The 19408-nt window shown below is 40.8% G+C and overlaps 1 protein-coding gene across 7 annotated transcripts in view; it reads right to left on the reverse strand.

Annotated features, from left to right (window-relative positions):
- Positions 1-19408, reverse strand: part of CREB5 (cAMP responsive element binding protein 5) — a 420024-nt gene that overhangs the window by 9233 nt on the left and 391383 nt on the right. For 5 of the 7 annotated variants that reach the window (XR_004271511.1, XM_032286910.1, XM_032286908.1 and 2 more), the window contains 2 exons: positions 11651-11974; positions 7144-7374 (listed from right to left, as the gene is read on the reverse strand). Coding sequence is in view for 6 of the 7 variants with exons in the window: in XM_032286910.1 (XP_032142801.1) it covers positions 7144-7374; positions 11651-11974 (555 nt within the window). In the remaining variant the exon portion in view is untranslated. The remainder of the gene's footprint in view (positions 1-7143; positions 7375-11650; positions 11975-19408) is intronic. The other 2 variants (XM_032286909.1, XM_032286913.1) reach the window with 1 other exon arrangement.

Here is a 19408-nt window from a genome sequence, read left to right on the forward strand (position 1 = left end):
ATAAGCAACCACATATTGAGTAATATTAATAACAAAACAAAAATAAAAATAACAAAATAATAAAAATCTCATCTACAAATCTCATGTCATTCCCTTTCTCTTCCAAACTTTATTTTTACCAAATAAAAATGGCTATTTGGGAAATCAGCCCTAATGCTGAAGAAATGACTTAATGAAACAAGAAAACTGCTCTTACATCTCAGAACATTCAAGAAGGCAAATTGTATCTCCCAACTCCAAATGAATATGATTGATAAGGGACTCTGTGGAAACCAAAATTGACCCTGTCAATTCCAGGATCATGGGATAACTTAGAGGACAGCTTATTTTAGCCTTAAACACTAACTTCTTCCTCTTTGATTTTATACCTATCTAAATTCAGATAGCCTTTTTTTCTTTTTCCCAGTTTTCCCTCTGCTCAAAATAGAACATATAAAAGAAAATTACTTCTAGACCATCATATGAAAGGAATCTCTGGTTTTAAAAAAATCAACCAAACAAAAAAGGAAACAGAGATGTGTGTGTGTGTGTGTGTGTGTGTGTGTGTGTGTGTGTGTATTTGCTTCAGAAGGAAATGTATTATTTGCATTTAGACTAAGAAATAACACTTTTCTGAAATCAAAACTGCCAGACACCTTGCAACCTGAGTAGAAGCCCTCAGCTGCAGATAATGTAGACAATGGATCTTAGAAAGTGGAATCAAGTTCCAATTTCTAGCAAATCCATACTTTTTTACCTAGAAAACAACAAACAAAAGTATTAAAAACAATACTGGGTTCTCCTGCTTTCTTACGCTTTTGGAGGAAGAAACACACCTCGTCTGGTGGCCACTTTGGAGAGGTTGAATTTAGTCTCCATTTCTTCCCCTGCTATGTTCTGGGCAGTCAAACCTTTCTAAGCAGCATTTGATCTTTCAGGCACAAAGTGTTCATTGCCCCTTCCCTAAAAAAACACTCTAAATTCCATTCTCTGAGTCTCTACAGTTGGCAAAGAGCTAACTGCCTATGATACTTGGCATGCCCCTGTTTCACAATCAATTTTTGCTTTCATAAGGCTGTTTTACTATGAAAGAGCACCAATCAGCACATGTGGTACCCTGGCCTATCACCAAAGCCCCATACAAAGTATATGACTTTGGTAGCACTTAGTCTTTGAACAGCAAAACATTTTATTAATAAAGCAATACGTTGTAAGTACAGAGACCAAAGCTGAGTATTGTGAGGGTCTGTAAAAATGCAGAACCCAGAGACTATTGAGACGACTGACCATCACTTAAAGATATATGTGAAAATGAACATATTCTTTTTGTATTTTTATAGAGAAAGGGTTTTGCTCTGTTGTCCAGGCTGGACTGCAGTAGCACCGTCATGGTTCACTGCAGCCTCTACCTCCTGGGCTCAAGCAATCCTCCCACCTTAGCCTTTTGAGTAGCTGGGACTACAGACATGTGCCACAACGTTCAGCTAATTTTAAAAATTGTTTTGCAAAGATGGGGGTCTAGCTATTTTGCCCAGGCTGGTCTTGAACTCCTGACCTCAAGTGATTTTCCAGCGTCAGCCTCCCAAAGTGCTGGGATTACAGGCACATGCCACTGTGCCTGGCAGGACGTATTTCTTAATGTAGCGTGTTAATAATTATGTTATTTAGCCACATTATGGTGGGGAAATAAACACCAATTAATGTCCTCAGTAGACAAGAGCAATTAGCTTCTTGTTTATATCACATGCACATAACTATGATGCTAAAGAACTAAACAAAGGCCTAATAACCATAGAAGTCACAGAAATTCATGGGGCAGCATCCAGTAGGAAAAGGAACTCTCCTCTGAGAGTTGAGAATAATGGGGTTTGAGTTCCCAAGCTGCCGCCAGCCAAGAATAAAACACAATGGTTGAATTAGTTCTCTAAGTTCCTTCCAGAAAGAATTTTTTTTTCTACAAGCGATTTTGTGTCACATTCTACTGAGAAAGCAGATTACTCAATTATCTAATGAAGGATTCAATCTTGACTTTTATTCATTACTTTTGATATGCTCAAACATGCTTATAATTCAGGTCTGACATTTCATAAGGGAGCCAGTTCTAGCACCTCTTATGCTTCCAAATTATAGTAGGGCAGATTCCAAAGCAATATTTATGGTTTCACTTAGAGAAAAATTTTGTATGTCCATTTATGTGTCCATATTGCTGAGAGAGCATCTATGGAGACTTCATCATATTTCATAAGGGGCCTTTGGCTTAAGAAAGGTCAAGAATTGCTATCCCGGACAAAGAAGAATGAATTGTGTGCTGTGCACGTGGATGATCATCTTAAAGATTCCATAGTGAAAGACTGACTAGCGTAGGAAATGCTCAAATACTAGACTGTATTTTAAGTAAAAACCGTTTTCAAGGGAACATAAGTGGAATCACCTTGAATTCATTTTGGAAGAGAACAACCAGATAGTGAATGTTTCAAAATGCATAAAAGAAATCAAATGTGGCCTGCAAGTCTAGTAGGAAAATAAAAGCCAGGCCTTCTGGAGGCATTTTCTTACTCTGAATTACCTTGCTTTATAAATTGAGGAAAATCATTTTTTATTCCCCCATGTAGGTTATAAGAAGAGTTTTAGGTTTTAATATAAAAGTACTTTGTAAAAACAAGGTATTAATCATATGTATCGATTGTCTGGTAGAAACCACCTCTTCGGTTTTTCATTTTTCTAAACCCACTTGAGTTTGCCCCTCTAAAGCAGTGAGCTGCTTAGCGACTGTAAGAGGGTACAGCCAGTTGGATTGATCTATTTGTAAACCCACAGTTTGCCTTGGGATGAAGCAGCACTCCATAGAGATATTCAATACTACAATAACATACTCTAAGCAAGCACTCCAACAAATCCCTAATAGCTACATTTGCAGTGTTCAGCTTTGGGGATGTCATTATTTATATGATAAATCTGCAGTGCTTTTTGGTGTAAACAGTAGTTTGTGCCAAAAAAATAATTATCAAAATGGGCCCTACAATATACCCTCCCCTCATTTTTTTTTTTTTTTTTTTTGGTAGATTAGCTGAGACCAGGTTTGGTTCACTCTGAAACAAAGGACTTTCAATTTGTCAAGCAACAGTTCCCATCTGGCCTATTCTCTTGCCAAGTCCCAGACCTGGGCTCATGTGTCCAGAATTTCAGCAGCAACTTAGACCATGTGTCTTTGCACTAAAAAAGAAAAGCAATTATTTCCATGGGTGACCAGATGATTTCCATATCCTCTACTGAACACAAACGTTCTACTGAGTACATCAGCGGCTGGTGAATTTAGAGCTGATCTTAGTCACTTAGTATCAGAAAAAAAGAACATGGATTCCTTTGGTTTACGAAGTTTCTAGAATAAAAGATCACAAAGCAGTGGGTTAGGTCAACAGGAGACTTCCCCGAGTCCTCATTCTGCCACCTACTCATTGTGTGGCATTAGGGAAGACCGCTCATTTCCCTAATCACAGTTTCTCTCTCCATCAAGTGTCCGATTAGGTGGTTTCTAATATTTTCCCCAATTCCTACACCTTTGTTGACCTGGCCAGAGATGTGTTGTGAGACTAGGAAATGAAGTCTGGGAGTTTGATTTTGTTTTCTTAGGTCTGATTTTTCCAATCTGAAATGCTGCAGCCTAACTAGAGGGTTCTGTGCTGGAAAACAACTCAAAAGTGGCAGCTGGCCATCCAGACCTTGGATATTCCGTTTGGCTGGAGTTTGTTTGCTTAGCACCTTCCATTTCTGTTTACTTAAAATTTGGCTCACTGGTCCAGCCTCAAGAGAGACACCTTTTTCTTTTGACAAAGGTCCAGTGAGAGGGAAAGGGTCATTCAAAGGTAGCGGAATCTGCAGCATCCTCTCCAGCATCCCAGGGCCTGATGCAGGACACTCAGTTTCACAGAGAACACTGGGTGGTTGTGGCTTCTGTCCCTCCAAGGCAAAGCAGTGGTTGGAAAATATCAACAATTTAGTCTGTTCAGAGACTGTCCCTTTTTTGGGTACCGTTTTAACCACCAAAAGATATTAGTGCCTGTTACATGAACTCAGTAAGATTTTTTTTTCTGGTTTTGGGAACTAGAGTTCTAGTTTCTTTTTTCCTTAGCCATTTGGCTCTAAAGAAATGTGAGAAAAATCAGTGCATTAGGGTCTAGCAAAGGGTAAATTTACCTTGTGTGTTTTGTAAAAATACTCATACATATGCGAAGGCCAAGTCACGAACACCTCTGGCCTCAAAGTCAATGGGCATCTTTACTTTCCTGGCTCTCTGCTATGACTCCTCTATGTTTTCATGTATTAGGATCATAGTCTATACCCTGAAGGAATTCTGCAAGGACTCATTTTAGTTAAAACGGATTTAAAGACTTGGCATCTGATAAGTGCCAGCCGGCTACTTTTGGCTCCTTCATCTAAGCAGTGGCTCCCAACTAAGGCTGATTTTACCACCCAACCTCCCTTCCCAGCCACCACCAGGCAACATCTGGCAATGTCTGGAGACTCTTTGGTTGTCCTAGTTGGAAGGTGTGCTCCTGATACAGAGTGGGTAAAGGCCAAGGGCGCTGCTACATTGCCTGCAACGCACAGGGCACAACAAAGAATGATCCAGCCCAGAAGTCAACAGGGCCAAAATTAAGAAAACCTACATGTTTGCACCATCCTTCTGCAGACCTCAGAAATGGTGGCCAGTTCCTGGGGTTCCCCCCTTCAGTTATTACAGAACCACTGCTGTAATATTTACTAGGTTCACATATACAATAACTTATTTACTTAACATGTTTGTGCAAATTAACTCAATTTTTAATAATTTAGCCTTCTTACTAATATCTTAAAACTGCAGATTTGATCTTCAAATTACATTTTACAATACACATCAAAATTAAAATATGATTATTAATATTAAAAATGCTTGGCTGGGCATAGTGGCTCATGCCTATAATCCCAACACTTTGGGAGGCCGAGGTGGGAGGATTGCTTGAGCCTGGGAGTTTGAGGCCAGCCTGGGCAATGTAATAAGATCTTGTCTCTAGAAAAAAAAAATATATATTAGCCAGGCATGGTACTGTGCACCTCGGGAGGCTGAGTTGGGAGGAACACTTGAGTGCTGGAGGTCAAGGCTGCAGTGAGCCATGATTGTACCACTGCACTCCAGCCTGGGCAATGGAGTGAGGCCCCGTCTCAGAAGAGAAAAGTGTTTAACCGCATCGTTTCTAAAAGCTTCTCAGATACTACTGTGCCTGTCAGATTCTACAAGTGGCTTTAAAGGTGTTTGAGTCCAGCCATTTCTCTGGTCCAGCTTGACTCTCTGCAATCACGTCCTTGCCAAGTGGTCAGGCAGCCAACTCTTAGACACTCCAGCAATGAGGAATTCATTCATTTATTTAACAAATGGTTACCGAGTGCAGACACTATTCTATAAACAGGGTAACCCACTAATTTATTCAACAAATAAGTTACTAAGTGTAGACACTACACTATAAACAGCAGATAATAGTGGGGGGAGGGAGTAGTAAGACAGTCCCAATCTTCCCGCAGTACACAAGTTAGTGGGGGAATCATTAGCTTATTTTCTTCATATCTGCTATATGTTTCCCAGTTTCTTGTTCATCATGTCTGTTACAAAAAGAATGACCCATTTAGGGGAAAAAAGTGAACATCCATAAATTATGAAATTCAGGTCCTCATATATACTTTCCTTATGGACTTTCAATTTGTACACTGGAAGCGTCAAGCCATTTCCATTTAATGGAAATGAATATGCAAAGGCTTTGGGGTTTGGCACCCTAATTGTTCATTTCTAAGGATGCACAGAGAACTAGGTATGGGAAGAAGAAGAAAGTGACCTACCAATGCCTAGCCATGCACTCTTTTTTTTGAAACAGAGTCTCTGTTGCGTAGGCTAGAGTGCAGTGGTGTGATCTTGGCTCACTGCAGCCTCTCATCCTGCAATCAGGCAATCCTCTTGCCTCAGCCTACTAAGTAGCTGGGACTACAGGTGAGCATCACCACACCCAGCTTTTTTTTGTGTGTGTATTTTTGGTACAGATGGAGTTTCCACACGTTGGCCAGGCTCGTCTCGAACTCCTGACCTCACGTGATCCACTCACCTCCCAAAGTGATCAGCCTTCCAACGTGCTGGGACTACAGGTGTGGGCCACTGTGCCTAGCTCCCATGAACTCTTAAGGTGCAGAGTCTCCCTATGTGGAGTACGTTCCTCCCTGCCCCTCTCTCTTTAGCCATTCTCTCAGCTTCTAGAAGCACTGGAGTATAATCCACAACTCTTAACATTATCCCTGGACTGTGGGTCACATACATGTGTATTTACTTGCCTTTTTTTCCTGCTGATAAATAGTGTACATCTTTTTAACATTAGGACAGATGCCCTGAATGGCATCATTATAAACTATAAAGTCTGTTGGAGAAGCCCTGGGTACTAGAGTTTCTTCCTTTTCTCTTAGACACTCCCAGACACTTCTGGGCCTCATTATAATATGTCCCCAGTTAAGCCATTCATAAAAAGCAAAAATCATGCAAGATTCAAATCTTGGTGAGTTGGAAAATGAGATGAAAACATGCCTTTTCTTTCAGAGTTGGATAATGACCATAAACCTTTCTCTCTTCTATGAAACAAAAATAGAGATAACCAAGTATAAGCCAAGGCAGCCCCATCAACCTAGTGAATATAATAATTCCTTTTTAGTTTGAAGGTTTATTTTGCCTCATGCACTGTGTAACTGCTTTGGAGACATTCACTTGTTTATTCCTCCTAAGCTAACGACTCTGTAAAGTTATTGTTCCCATACTGTAGAGGAGGAAACTGAGAACCAGAAGTTAAACCTCGCAAGTACTTGCTGAACCAGGGTTTGGATCTCTGTCCCATTAAAGCCTGTGCCCCCAGCCCTACCACTTAGTTGGGTGGTCTCTCCTTCTCAGAGCTTTGTGGGCAAACTGATTGAAAATGGAACGGTTAATGTTGTCGTGTGGAGTGTCCCAGAATTCATAAAGCTCTAGGAGCAGGCTGCAGCTCCCCTGTGGACTAAGTGTGTGGTATCACTGCTTATGTCAACAAGTGCCTGTGAGGCAGGAAATGCCGGCGGAGCAGAGGGCCTTTGAGTCCCGGGGAAAGACAACGTGGGCTGCACCTGAAGCTGCATGTTTGTCTGGGTGAGTTCTTCTGCTTTCTTTTCCAATGACATCACCCAGACCTTCCTCTTCTGTCTGCAGCGGGTGGCAGCTGCCCGGTTCCGTTCCAGAAATTTCCGTCGCCTCTCATCTGGATCCTCGTCCACCACCCTTCGCCGGCGCCCCCCTGTGGGCTGGGGCGGCTGTATTGTCTGGGTTGGCTGCATCTGTTGTGTTGCTGGTGAAACCTGCTGGGACAGAGAGGGAGGAGGTGTTGGGGATAGGGAAGGACGCGTTGTGTAAGGGAGGGAACCCAAGCTGATGTTAAAATCCAAAGCACAGAAAGCCTGGTGCTTTAGTCAGCATATCAGACTTGCCTCCTATGAATGAAATAAACGATGAAATCACACTCATGAAAGAAAAGAAAAAGCATCACTGACCTATATTCTATGATGTGTTGGCAAGATACAGGAATGACTGCTGAAAAAATGTAGTCAGATGGATTTTTCCCTCACAGGCATTGGGCCAAATCATGGTAGAGGAGGCATTTGTTTTTCTCCTTCAGCTATTAAAAGTGGTTTACTGAAGGTGTGTTTAAAAACTTCAAAGTAAGGGCCAGGCGTGGTGGGAGGATCACTTGGGGCTAGGAGTTTGAGACCAGCCCGGGCAACATAGCGAGACCCTGTCTCTAGAAAAAATGGAAAAATTAACCAGCCATGGTGGCACATGCCTATGGTCCTAGCTACTCAGGAGGCTCAGATGGGAGGCTTGCTTGAGCCCAGGAGACTGAGGTTGCTGTGAGCTATGATCATGCCACTGCACTCTGGCCTGGGTAACAGAGCAAGACCTTGTCTCTAAAAAAAACTAAAATCAAAACAAATGAAACTTTAAAATAGCCAATGTATGGCTACAGAGTGAAAACAGAAAGGTCAGGGTTATTATCACAATATGGATCAGTCATCTGTCATCTGCAGAAAACTTCTGAGCATGTCGTGGGCTCCTTTCATGCTAATAGTGTTAAAATTGTGTTCCTAGAACACACCTCTGGGACATCGTTGCCATGGTGACTCCTATCAAAAGAAGCCCATGAAGCCAGGAAAGCAAATGAAATCCTATTTGGACTATTTCAGACTTCTTAATGCAGAGGACTGGCTGGACCTGCACACTCCAGCTGGGCCTGTCTGCCCCTCAGAGTGCTCACCAGGGTGAAAGAGATCCAGGAGAGCTTTCTAGGTGTTTGTTTGGGAGGTAGGTAGGGCCTTTGAAAGCATTACATTGATGCCTGAAGCAGCACTGAGCCCTACCACACCCTGTGTGTGAGATAGTGAGAGCTGCTTGTGTATTACCGTACACTTACATTAGAAGGAAATCCTAAGAGTGGCAAAGCACTTTATTAAAAAGTTTTACTATGCTTATAGATTCCTTGCAAGGCCTGTATGAGACTCAGCAACATCTAAGGCTTTGGAGACCCCCACACATAGGGCTTTGTTTCTATTCATGAGGCAGACACACAGCACCTTGTCAAATTTCTACGACTGACTCTTTATATGTCTGGACACCTAATGCTTTTCCTCATGCACTTCAATCCTTCCTCCTTCTTCATTCTCAATAAAAGGTGGGTTTTTTTTTTTCCTCTCCCATTTCTCAGTCACTCAGGTTTATGACTGTAATACCTATAAAGCTGTTTTACAAGAGGCATTTAACCTGCAGAAATAACAGGCAAAAAGTTTAAAAATGAAGCCCAACAATCTTTTCTATCACATTCTAGCACTGTGATTGAAATCGATCAGAATGACTGTAATTGCACTAATAATGGCGACTGGTTGACATCAGCTGACTGATAGTGATAGATTTTAATCCAAAACTCTATCAAACCTTCTATGACTAACTGTAAAGGAATCAGGCCCAGGGTTGAGGATGAACTGCATCTTGGTAATTTTATATAAAGCAAAGACATTTTCTAGGTCTGTTTGTTGGTGACTCTTTTCCTCTCGATTATAGAGGAATAACATAATAAATTAACGGTCTAAGGTCTTACTCATCAGAATTGCTAGTGAAGACATCATCCTTGTTATTGGCAAAGACTTGGCACTTGTCATTTTGGATGCTAATTCCAGAGCTAACTACTGCAAAGAAAAGCATTAAGAGGGAATGTGCAAAACTGCTCGGATATTTTTGCCTTAACTGTTTCCTTTTGTGAATTATGATCTCTTATTGCCAACCCTAGACAAAACTGTCAAGTAGGAAAAATTTGTTTTTTAATCTCCATTGCAAGCACTTATCTGTCAATTCTGTATCCTCCTACCCTAAGTTTAATCCACCTGTGACTTATGACACTTTTCATGTGCCTTCACTCAAAGGCATATGTGATGTGGTTTCAGGTGTAATGCAGGTCCAGGGTTGGTTAAGAGAAATTCCTGGTGGTCATGAAACTAGCACTCCGCACTCACATCCTTACATGGAGGAGGAGCACAAGAAGCCAGAAGAACTTACAAATACAACCCTAAAACCAGAATTTGTGTGCCAGGTAATTATTGTTGCTTGGAATTTTATTTTTAAAGCAGAATTCTCTTGGCATAGATGCTCTGAAAATTTTGATCAAAAGTAATGAATTATAATTTCAAAAAGGCAGAATTTATTCCAAATCATCTGAGAATCTCAGAGTTCAAAGGATTCTGTTCCTACTTTCAGATAATCACACAATTTAGCAAAGTGGTATTAAGAGTGGTATTTTAGGATACTGCCTAAAGTATTTGGTTCAAATTTGAGCAAGACCAACCTGAGCTCTTTGTTTTTTGTGTATGATTTAAAAAAGCAACTGTTCATGAAGCTAATTATAATGGCAATTAACTAATTGCATCTCCAATTGGCCATTTACTGACTTGAAACAGGGGGCAATTGGCTAATTTGTAATTAGCTAGTGAATGGCTTTTATATTCAAAGAATTGTTATATAACTTGCCCACAAAGGCAACCAAACCTTAATGTTCTCTTTTTCTTATAAACTAAGAACACATGTGAATCAATTTGCCCATCATTGACTTTGTAGTCTTTTTTTTCCCCTTCTAAATACATGGCATTTGACTAAAAATGTGACTAAGAAAGTTCTCTTGATACCACTTTATTGCTATACAATTTGCTAAACTTCTATTATTATGGTTTGGAATAACATATTTTAAACATTGTGCAAAAGGCTTTACAGAGCTTCTCTTATTTAATACTCATAAGGGCCTAGGAGTTTAGTCTACTATTACCTTACCCCTATTTTACAGATGGGAAAACTGAGGGTTAGAGAGGTTCATCATTTATGTTCACAATCACACAGCAAGGAAGGTGGGGGGAAAATTAAGCTTATCTCATTCTAATGCTCAACTCTTATTCACACTGTAGAATACCTCTGAGAACCTTGCAAAAAACAGTTTATCTAATGCACAGCTTAGAGAGTTGCTTGTGGCTGACCCATTCTGTGGATGGCTGTCCAGGTTTGGTGGATGTTAAGGGAGTCGGGCTCAAGAGAAGCTGCCTAGTGTAAGGTCTTGTCTCCAGAGGCAGACAGCAGAGGAGACGGTGAATAAGTGTTATTTGGCGGTCTCAAGCTTCCGACACCATTCTGATCCAGCTGGTTGGAGGCTGGCAGTGTGGACTGGGTGGAGGGTATGGATGAAGGTCATTCTGCTTGAGGATCCAAAGCGTCTAGGTCCAGCCATGCTCCCGGACAGGCCCTTCTTCCGCTTACTAAAACTCACTCCAGTACAGGACTCGCCTCTCTTCTTGGCCCTGGGTGACATAATGTCTGCCTGGTCCCCCAACCCGCTTTCAGTTTTGTCTAAATGCTGGCTTTTTTTGCAGCTGCTCCTGGTGACTCTCCCCCCCTGGGATTTGGCCTTTCTCTTGGTCTCATCATCTACAGAACTTGGCTCTCTTTCTGTTCCCTCCAACGCATTTCTCATTCAGGGGGATGAGTCACCTCTCTTCACCATTTACACAGCACCTTATGCCCTAGCATCCGTGAGGGAGCTTCTTTGTCTCCCTTGAATTGTTACTCTTTAGATTTTTAACATTCATTGTTACTCAGAAGATTGCCCGTTATATTTAACTTCCATTTTTACAAGTGACAAAATTGAGTCTCTATGATGTTTTAAAACATAGCAGTGAGAACCAGGATTAGAATTAACTTAAGTCACATCTTTCTTCATAAGCTTAAATTCTTCCTAATCCATTGATTAATGTTATGTTTTGGGGAGCTAACTTTCTAACACACTGCAAAAATAGATTTTGGAGAATTTAAAGTTTATGTTGGCTCTTAGAAACTAGACCTGATACTATTTATATATTATTTATAGAAATTATTACCTGGTAGGGTCTTATGGGTAAGGGTGGCCACTTAGGAGAAAAACAGAGCTCCCTAGAATATGAGATAGAACACCTGGGCTTGTCACACAAGATTGCTGCAAATGACCCCAGCATTAGAGCTTGCCCTGTTAAGAAGGAGAATAAGAGGAGGAAAGAGACCAAGGAAAAGGTCTACCTGTGCTTGGTTACTGGTGTGCAGGGGCGGATGTGGCGAGGTCTGGTGATGTGCTGGGTGTGCATGAAGGTGGGAATGGGAGTGGTGATGTGGATGGTTCTGCTGGTGATGGGGTTGAGGGTGAGGATGGTGCGCTGGGTGCTGGTGCTGGTGTGGGTAAGGGTGGTGGGGTGGCAGTGTCTGGTGCTGATGCGGGTGTGAGTGCATGTGATGGTGTGGCGTCTGGTCCTGCCGGGAGCCCATCATGTCCATCATGTGTCCCATGGTGTTCATATTCCCATTTGACATGGCAGCAGGGTGGTGAGTCAATGCAGCCTTCAACCTCTGAAACAGAACAAAAGGGAGGGGAGGGGACAACTGAAGTCAGTCATGTACATGATAGAGATTTTAAAGCAAAATGACTCACATTTTCAATTCTATATTTTATGATACTATTGTTAACATTTCCTACAAGTAACTATCTTGCTACCGGTACAAGAGAGCTTCTGTATTAATTTCATATTTTCTTAGGTATTGCGGTCAGTAGGAGGGTCAGCATCAGCCATGTGGCCTAATTCAACTGTCACAGCCAATGGGCAGGTTATCCTATCAAGAACTGGACATTCTACTGAAAGGTATTTCGCAATATCCAATCATGCATCATACTGTGTCTACAACTGACTGCGAGCATACACCAAACAGCACCATTCACTATGATGATGCCACTGAACAGAGCCTCCCTCTGGTGTGCCACTGTATCTTGTAAGAGTCACAAGAATGAATGCTTTTGCCTCTCAAAAGATTTCTCAGACACAGAGAAGAAATAATTTCGAATTTTAAAATGTAGAGAACTAATCTGATTTTAGGGCTTAAAATTAGAATGACTCATCTACAGCCTTCAAAGGTAATGTGTAGGGCTTTTCTGTGACCAAGATCTTTCCTATGGCCCCTTCCAATACTCTGATTTTTCTCACTTAATAACTTGCTTTTGACTTTGAGAAGGGAGTGAGGAAAATAGAAGAATATGGAGCATTGCACCTTCTTCGGCAGCCACATCAGCAGGCCAGATACATTTCTAACACAAAAGCATTATCCGTTCATAAGCAGACATGCACATAAATAACTTGCACCTGAGTCTAAAGGAGAGGTCAGCAAACTTTTTCTACAAAGAGTCAGATAGTCAATATTTTCTGTCACAACTAGTCAACTCTGAGATTGCGGTGCAAAGCCGCTGCAGATAATGTTTAAATGAATGAATCTGCTAGGTTTTGATACAACTTCAGGGACAGGAAATCTGAATTTCATATAATTTTTATATGTCACGAAATGTTATTCTACTTTTGATTTTTTTACCCAGTCACTTAAAATATAAAAAACCATTCTTAGCTCATACACTGGAGAAAATTAGGCAGCGGGCCAGATTTGGCCCTTGGGCCATCATTTGCTAACGCTGATCTAAAGGTTCAGTTGGTAATCAACTTAGTCCCAGTTTCTTCAAAATTGTTTCTTCTGTGACACAATCAATTATCATCATATCCCGAGGGGCACAATGTGCAAAGGACTGTATAATGCAGTTACTCGTTGGTAATATATCTTATGCAGAGATGATCATCTAATTGGCAAGCTCCCATTGGCTTCATGAAGTATTTACCAGGGTACTCAAAGTTCTCTCCAGATTTGCGTTTTTATCTGATTGATGATAGTGGTGTATAATTGCTGGGCAAGGGAAGAGTTGTATTTAAATGATGATCAAACCTACCATGCTCTAGTGTTGTACAATATTAATGATTCTCAACCAGTTACATAAACTGTTGAAAAATATCAATCTGATTAATCAAAATCCTTAAACATAAAGAGCCTCTACCTGCTAAGAAAAAAACAAATAAAAAACTAGAGCAAAGGATGACAGACTGTATGTTAATAGATCATCATTTAAAATATTTTTGACGTCCTGGTTCAGTACCTACATAATCCGCTTCTTGCCTCTTTCATGAGCAACAGATACTGCACAACAGCTACTGACCTTCATCATCCTGAAGAAGTTCAACATCCTAAATCTCTGGAAAAGATGAGATGCTGGGTATTGTGTTTACTTCTAAACAGAAAAGTGAACTAACGCTGCCAATCTCCAATTCTGAGCAATGATTGCATTGCTTTTGTAAAAATGTTTATTATAAAAATTTAAGCAATGCTTTGCGATGAAGTCAGCAACAATGAAGCCAAACACATTGTTTATATCTGGTGGGTGTGTGTGTATGGGGAGATGAAAGAACAACTAGAATAATTTTATAACTGTGTAATTAAATAGCATGGGATTTTAAAAACTTTTATTTGACTACGGCATAGCAAAGCAATGAAAATCTAGGGAATTGCTGGGTTTTAGATACATGTTTCTTTATGTCCAATAAAAGTTTTTGGATGATACCTGCAAATGTAAGGATGAAAATATATAAAAAGAGGTTATATTGAAATCATCATGCCTTTGAAAAAACTGACATGATGGAAAGTATGGATGGACTTTCTAAACTATTCCTTGTAATTTCGTCACTATAAAAGTATGATGTTTTCTAATAAAAAATCAATTATTACAAAAATATTAGATGAAAAAGCAAAAGCCACTTGCCTAACCTTCTTCCCTAAACCCCAGTCCCAGTCCGCAGAGGTAACCACCACATATCCTCAGACATTTGCTTTGCATTTATTAGGATACATTTGTGCAAGCTGTTTTATGCCTAGTTTTGTATCCTGCTTTTTATCCCTTTAGCAATACATCTTTGACAGCTTTCTATATCAGCAAAAACAGTTAATGCTACATTATTACCTAAGTACTTGCTATGTGCCTGTGCCAGTCCTTGCTCTGTATGTTTTTTGTTTTTGTTTTTTTGTTTCTTTCTTTTTATGACGGAGTCTTGCCTTGTCACCCAGGCTGGAGTGCAATGGTCTCGGCTCACTGTAACCTCTGCCTCCCAGGTTTAAGCAATTCTCCTGCCTCAGCCTCCCAAGTAGCTGGGATTACAGGCACCCGCCATCACGCCAGGCTAACTTTTGTATTTTTAGTAGAGACAGGGTTTCACCATGTGGGCCATGCTGATCTCGAACTCCTGACCTTCTGATCCCCCAGCCTCGGGCTCCCAAAATGCTGGGATTACAGGCGTAAGCCACCGTGCCTGACCTGTTCTATATGTTTTACAAGTATCAAGCCACCCAATCCTCAGAACTACCCTGTAAGGCTAAAGAAGAGGCAGAGCCACTCCACCTTTAAAGCTTGTTCTCTAAACCAGGAGAGAAGGTGCCACAAGCCATGCCATTCATACTTCACCAAGAGCAGAAATGAACTGTGTTTTGCCACCTCTGCATCATCAAAAGGAAAAGGAGAAAGAGAGAGAAGGCTAAAACAGCTGACAGGAGGAGATGATATTGCTGCATGGGCCAGCACTGGCCCCATACAGGTGTTACTCAGCACAGAGCTAGGGACCTGGATGCACTCTTTCAGGAATTTAGTGGAAGGGACAGTGGATGGTAAAGAATTTCCAGGAAGCTCATCTGTAGCAAAGAAAGGATTATCCAGAGCTCAGCATCTTCATCTCCATTGCTGCATTTGTCAAGAATTGATACTTAAATTTCCCCCACTCCAAAACACAGACATGATAAAGACCATGTATTCATGTCCCTGCCTCTACTTCCTAACCGTTGGCTTTAACCCTTGTCAGTCTGTCTAATGCTCAGGGGACGAAGGTCAAAGCCCTTAATATGGCCTACGTGTAGTCCCTGCAGGGCGTGGGCCTGCCTTCTCAACAGCCCTTTCTCTTCCCACCCAGCCACAATAGCCAACTTTCAGTTTCTGGAGGTCGCATCATGCTTCCCCCAACCTGGGGCCTTTGAGGTTCACACTCTTCTTGCCTGGGACCCTCTTTCCCTTTCTTCAGACCTTGTGTGGCTCTCAGCTCCAGTCTCCTCCTCAGTAAAGTTCTCCCTGGTCTCTTAGTGTAAATCAGTTCCTGTTGTTATATGGTCCTAGTAGAACCGTGTTTCTTTTTAAAAAATAGTTTGTAGCTAGGTAATTTTAGTATGATTATTTAATTAATATTCATCAACCATCTCAGATTGTAAGCTTAGAAAGGGAACCATGTTGGAGTTTGCTCAGTGTTAAATTCACAGCTTTAGCGTAGTGCCTGATACATATTATACACTGAATTCATATTTGTGGAAGGAATAATGAATTCAACTTTCTGAGGTTTATGATAAGGAGGCAGTATTTTAATCTTGGATCACTGTAGCTGGTATTTATGTGGGAGGATGATTTTATTCGTCAACCCAGGTTAGCAGAATCAACTACAGAAGTCATGTAGGCAGATGGGCTGTAAAAACACAGTCAAAACAGTTTCCTGCCCACACCCTGCCTGCCCTCTAGAAAACAGCAACAGAGAAAAGAAAACAGAAGTAAATAAGAGGAATGCCTGTTAATTTTATCTTGATGTATTTTCCTTGAAAATGTGGCAAGGAAAATAAAAAATCTGTGTAGGAGTGGGTCATTGTGCCATCTCTTCAAAGCTACGAACAACGTTTCTACCTTTAATTAGAGCAAATGCAAGCTGACAAATAAATACTGTGCACCAGATCTTCATCTCTGAAATAATTAGCTTATACTGTTAAGGGAAATTACTTGATTGCCTCAAGTCTATTCTTGCACTGTTCAGGCCAAGACAATAATGCTTATAACATTCTGCTTAACTATTTATTTACTCAACAAATGTTTATTGGGCTTCAACTGTGTGCCAGGCACCATAATAGGCACATTGTTATTTGCCCACTGTTTGAAGGAAATGGAAGATGCACAAAACCAAGTCTTTTTAAAGCACCAGGGAAGAAATACACACTTAGGTGTGAAGATGAAGACTTTTGATCACCCCTCAGAAAAATCACAGGCCTCTGGGTTGAGCCTTCTGTCTGAGCAGCAGCTGGTGTCATATTTAAAAGAATGCAGTGAAGATAAGTGATTATCAAGCTGCTCTGCATATGCCACGCTTAATATTCTCCGTGTCATTCCGAAACAGTTTGGGACACTCCTCAAGGTCCTGAGGAGCCTACTGTGCTCCTGGATGCCGGTGCCAGCAAGAGTAGCAGCTGCACTATGAATCATTCAAATCTACCAAATAGAGCTATGTCGACTCCACTCTTTTTGGGATGATAAATGACCAGTAAATGGGTCTAAGCTGTCTTTTGCAGAATGATTTTTCTTTTTGAAGCTGAACTGTGTCTTGTTTTAAATAACATTCTGCCTAATGCCAAGAAAAGGCAAGGGGAAGGGAGGAAAATTAATGAGCAAATAAACATATATTTTTCAGCTATAAAACCCAGGGCTATTACTGACATGACTGCAAGAGAGAAAGAAAAATGATTCCTGTCAACTTTCTAGCATCTTCTACCATGTTCATTTCTATGAGAGAAAATTAGGAGAGGCGTCGAGGAGCCTGACACACAGCTAGTTTCACTCGAGAGCGGTCATTTTCATTTGGTCCATATATTTTCTAAGCTCCCTGTCCACAGTTCATGATGGGAGGGTGGGCCTGCTGCCAGGTTCCTGGTAAGGAACCAACTATCCGCCTCCTCCCATCCCAGTGTGGCCACTGCTGTCGTGGCCCAGTCCTGGCCCCTTTTTAATTTCCCGTTTAGCTCAAGTTTGCATCACGGCATGTCGGGTGAAGCTGGGTCCACCCACACGTCATTCGCACCGCAAGCATGCATGCTTGTGTGCTTGTGTGAGTGTGCATACACACAGCATACCCACCCACACCCACCCCAGGCAATTTATCTCCCATTAGCAACTGGCCTATGCCAATTAGAAACATTTGTGGAACTGTGAAAATGTTGCTTCTCCATCTTTGACAAGGCTGATTGCTTATCATTTATAGACTCTGAAAGCTGAGCCGAATTATTAAACATTAATTAAAATTCAATTGAGTGAGAGTGAAGAAGGTTTGGAATATTCTTTCCAGAAAGGTTTTAATTATAAATGGCCGTTGGTTTTTGTTCCAGAAAAAAAAATGTGAAAATATCAAAATGTAGTGTTTCTGGGTTGACCACAGAAGAGACTGTCTATATACAAATATGACAAAATCTGAATTCATATTTCCTTTCAAATTCAAAATAATTGTCCTCGGTGGCCTCTCCAAAGCATTACCGTAATTTCTTCTTCCTTTTTTTTTTTTAAACTTTCCAGACACAGTTGATCCACAGAGGCAGTCAACACAGGCTTCTGAATGGTCCGACAGTCAGTGTTTTGACACCAAAAGCCTTCACTGCATGAAGGCTTCACTTCATTGCTTTTAATAGCAATGATTGCTGACTTCCTCTATGTATCAAAGATTTCTGAAATTCTTTCTGAATTATTAAGAAAACCCAATTTGATATTTACCCACTGAATAAGTATAAATGGCCGGCTTAGATCCCCAAATGCTCTCAAACTTGGAGATGTAGGGATAGACAGAAGAAGAAGTGCTCTGTGCTGTCCACGGGATTAACTAAGGTAATACTTGGCTTAATCACTTGGAATAAAATCTGTTCCTTTTAAAACTTTCATAAGGTAACTCAGTTTTGATGGTTCCACTATTTAAGTATCCTGATTTAGATTTTGGTTTGCTAATAAAATTTCAAATAAGTCCATATTATTTGTCACATGATGTCACTCAAACTTACTAACTCTGAAGATAATAGAAAGGACATAAGTAGTGAAAAGCCCAAAGGATTATATTATAAATCAATACTCTATTGGAAAATGATGGGAAGAGTATCACAGGCTGAGGTACATCCTACCTCACAAGTAATGGTGCTATTTCAGAAAAGTGGAACTTTAGCAGATGTAATGTAAGCAAGAAAAAGAATTTGGTGCTTGATCAGACCTAAGTGCTAGCTGATACGTTGCACTTTGATGTCTAAAAAGCCAAACAAACCCCAGAGACAAAACTTAGCAATTTCCCTGCCAGCCTTTTTCATATTAATACTGAAATCATATATTAATTACAGTTCTGTGAGAGTGAGCCTTTAATTTATTCTTGCTGAAAGAAGAAATTAATGAATGCACAGTTATAGAATGATTTTATTTCAGATACCACTTCCCCGAATGTCTTGGACTCAGTGGCTGTCTTTTGTAATTCAGCAGGATAGCGAGCATTTTAAGAGACTGTGCATTTTAGCAAATTTCAGAACAAACTGCTATCCTGAGAGCCAGAGCTAGTCTTCGCTCTATTCCAGGGCAGCTCTAGGTTCTGGGAGAAGTAAACCACTCAGCGCCATGTGCCTTCACTACCTAACCAAAGATGGCAGGATTCTTCTCTGTTTCTTCAGAGAGAGGATCCAAGTTGAGGTTTGCTAAGTAATCTATCGAAGAAATGAGTTAGATGAATGTCTAAAATGAAGAAAGAAAAGTTATCGTGGCAGAGAACTTCAGAAAAGGAACAGAAATGACTTAAAGTGAGAAGTCCTAGTTTTAAAGCCTGGCTCCAGGACCTTGGGTGATCACCTTAAGCTTCAAATTCCTCTTCTGTGAAATGGGGATACATAATGAGATGAGAATCTGTGTAAACGATAAAGATACACAGCAGAGTCAATGGAACTGAGTGGAGCTGTTTTGCGGATGAGGAGTGGGTAGATGGGGTGATGTTAATGTCAGCTTTTGATGAAAAAGCACAATGGAATATTATTTGTCCATAAAGAGGAATGAAACATGGAAATATCCTACAACATAGATGAATCCCAAAAGCACTAAGCTAAATGAAACAA

This window comes from Sapajus apella, unplaced genomic scaffold (assembly GCF_009761245.1).
Source record: "Sapajus apella isolate SASKATOON/1434 unplaced genomic scaffold, GSC_monkey_1.0 scaffold19, whole genome shotgun sequence".
NCBI classification, from domain to species: domain Eukaryota; kingdom Metazoa; phylum Chordata; class Mammalia; order Primates; family Cebidae; genus Sapajus; species Sapajus apella.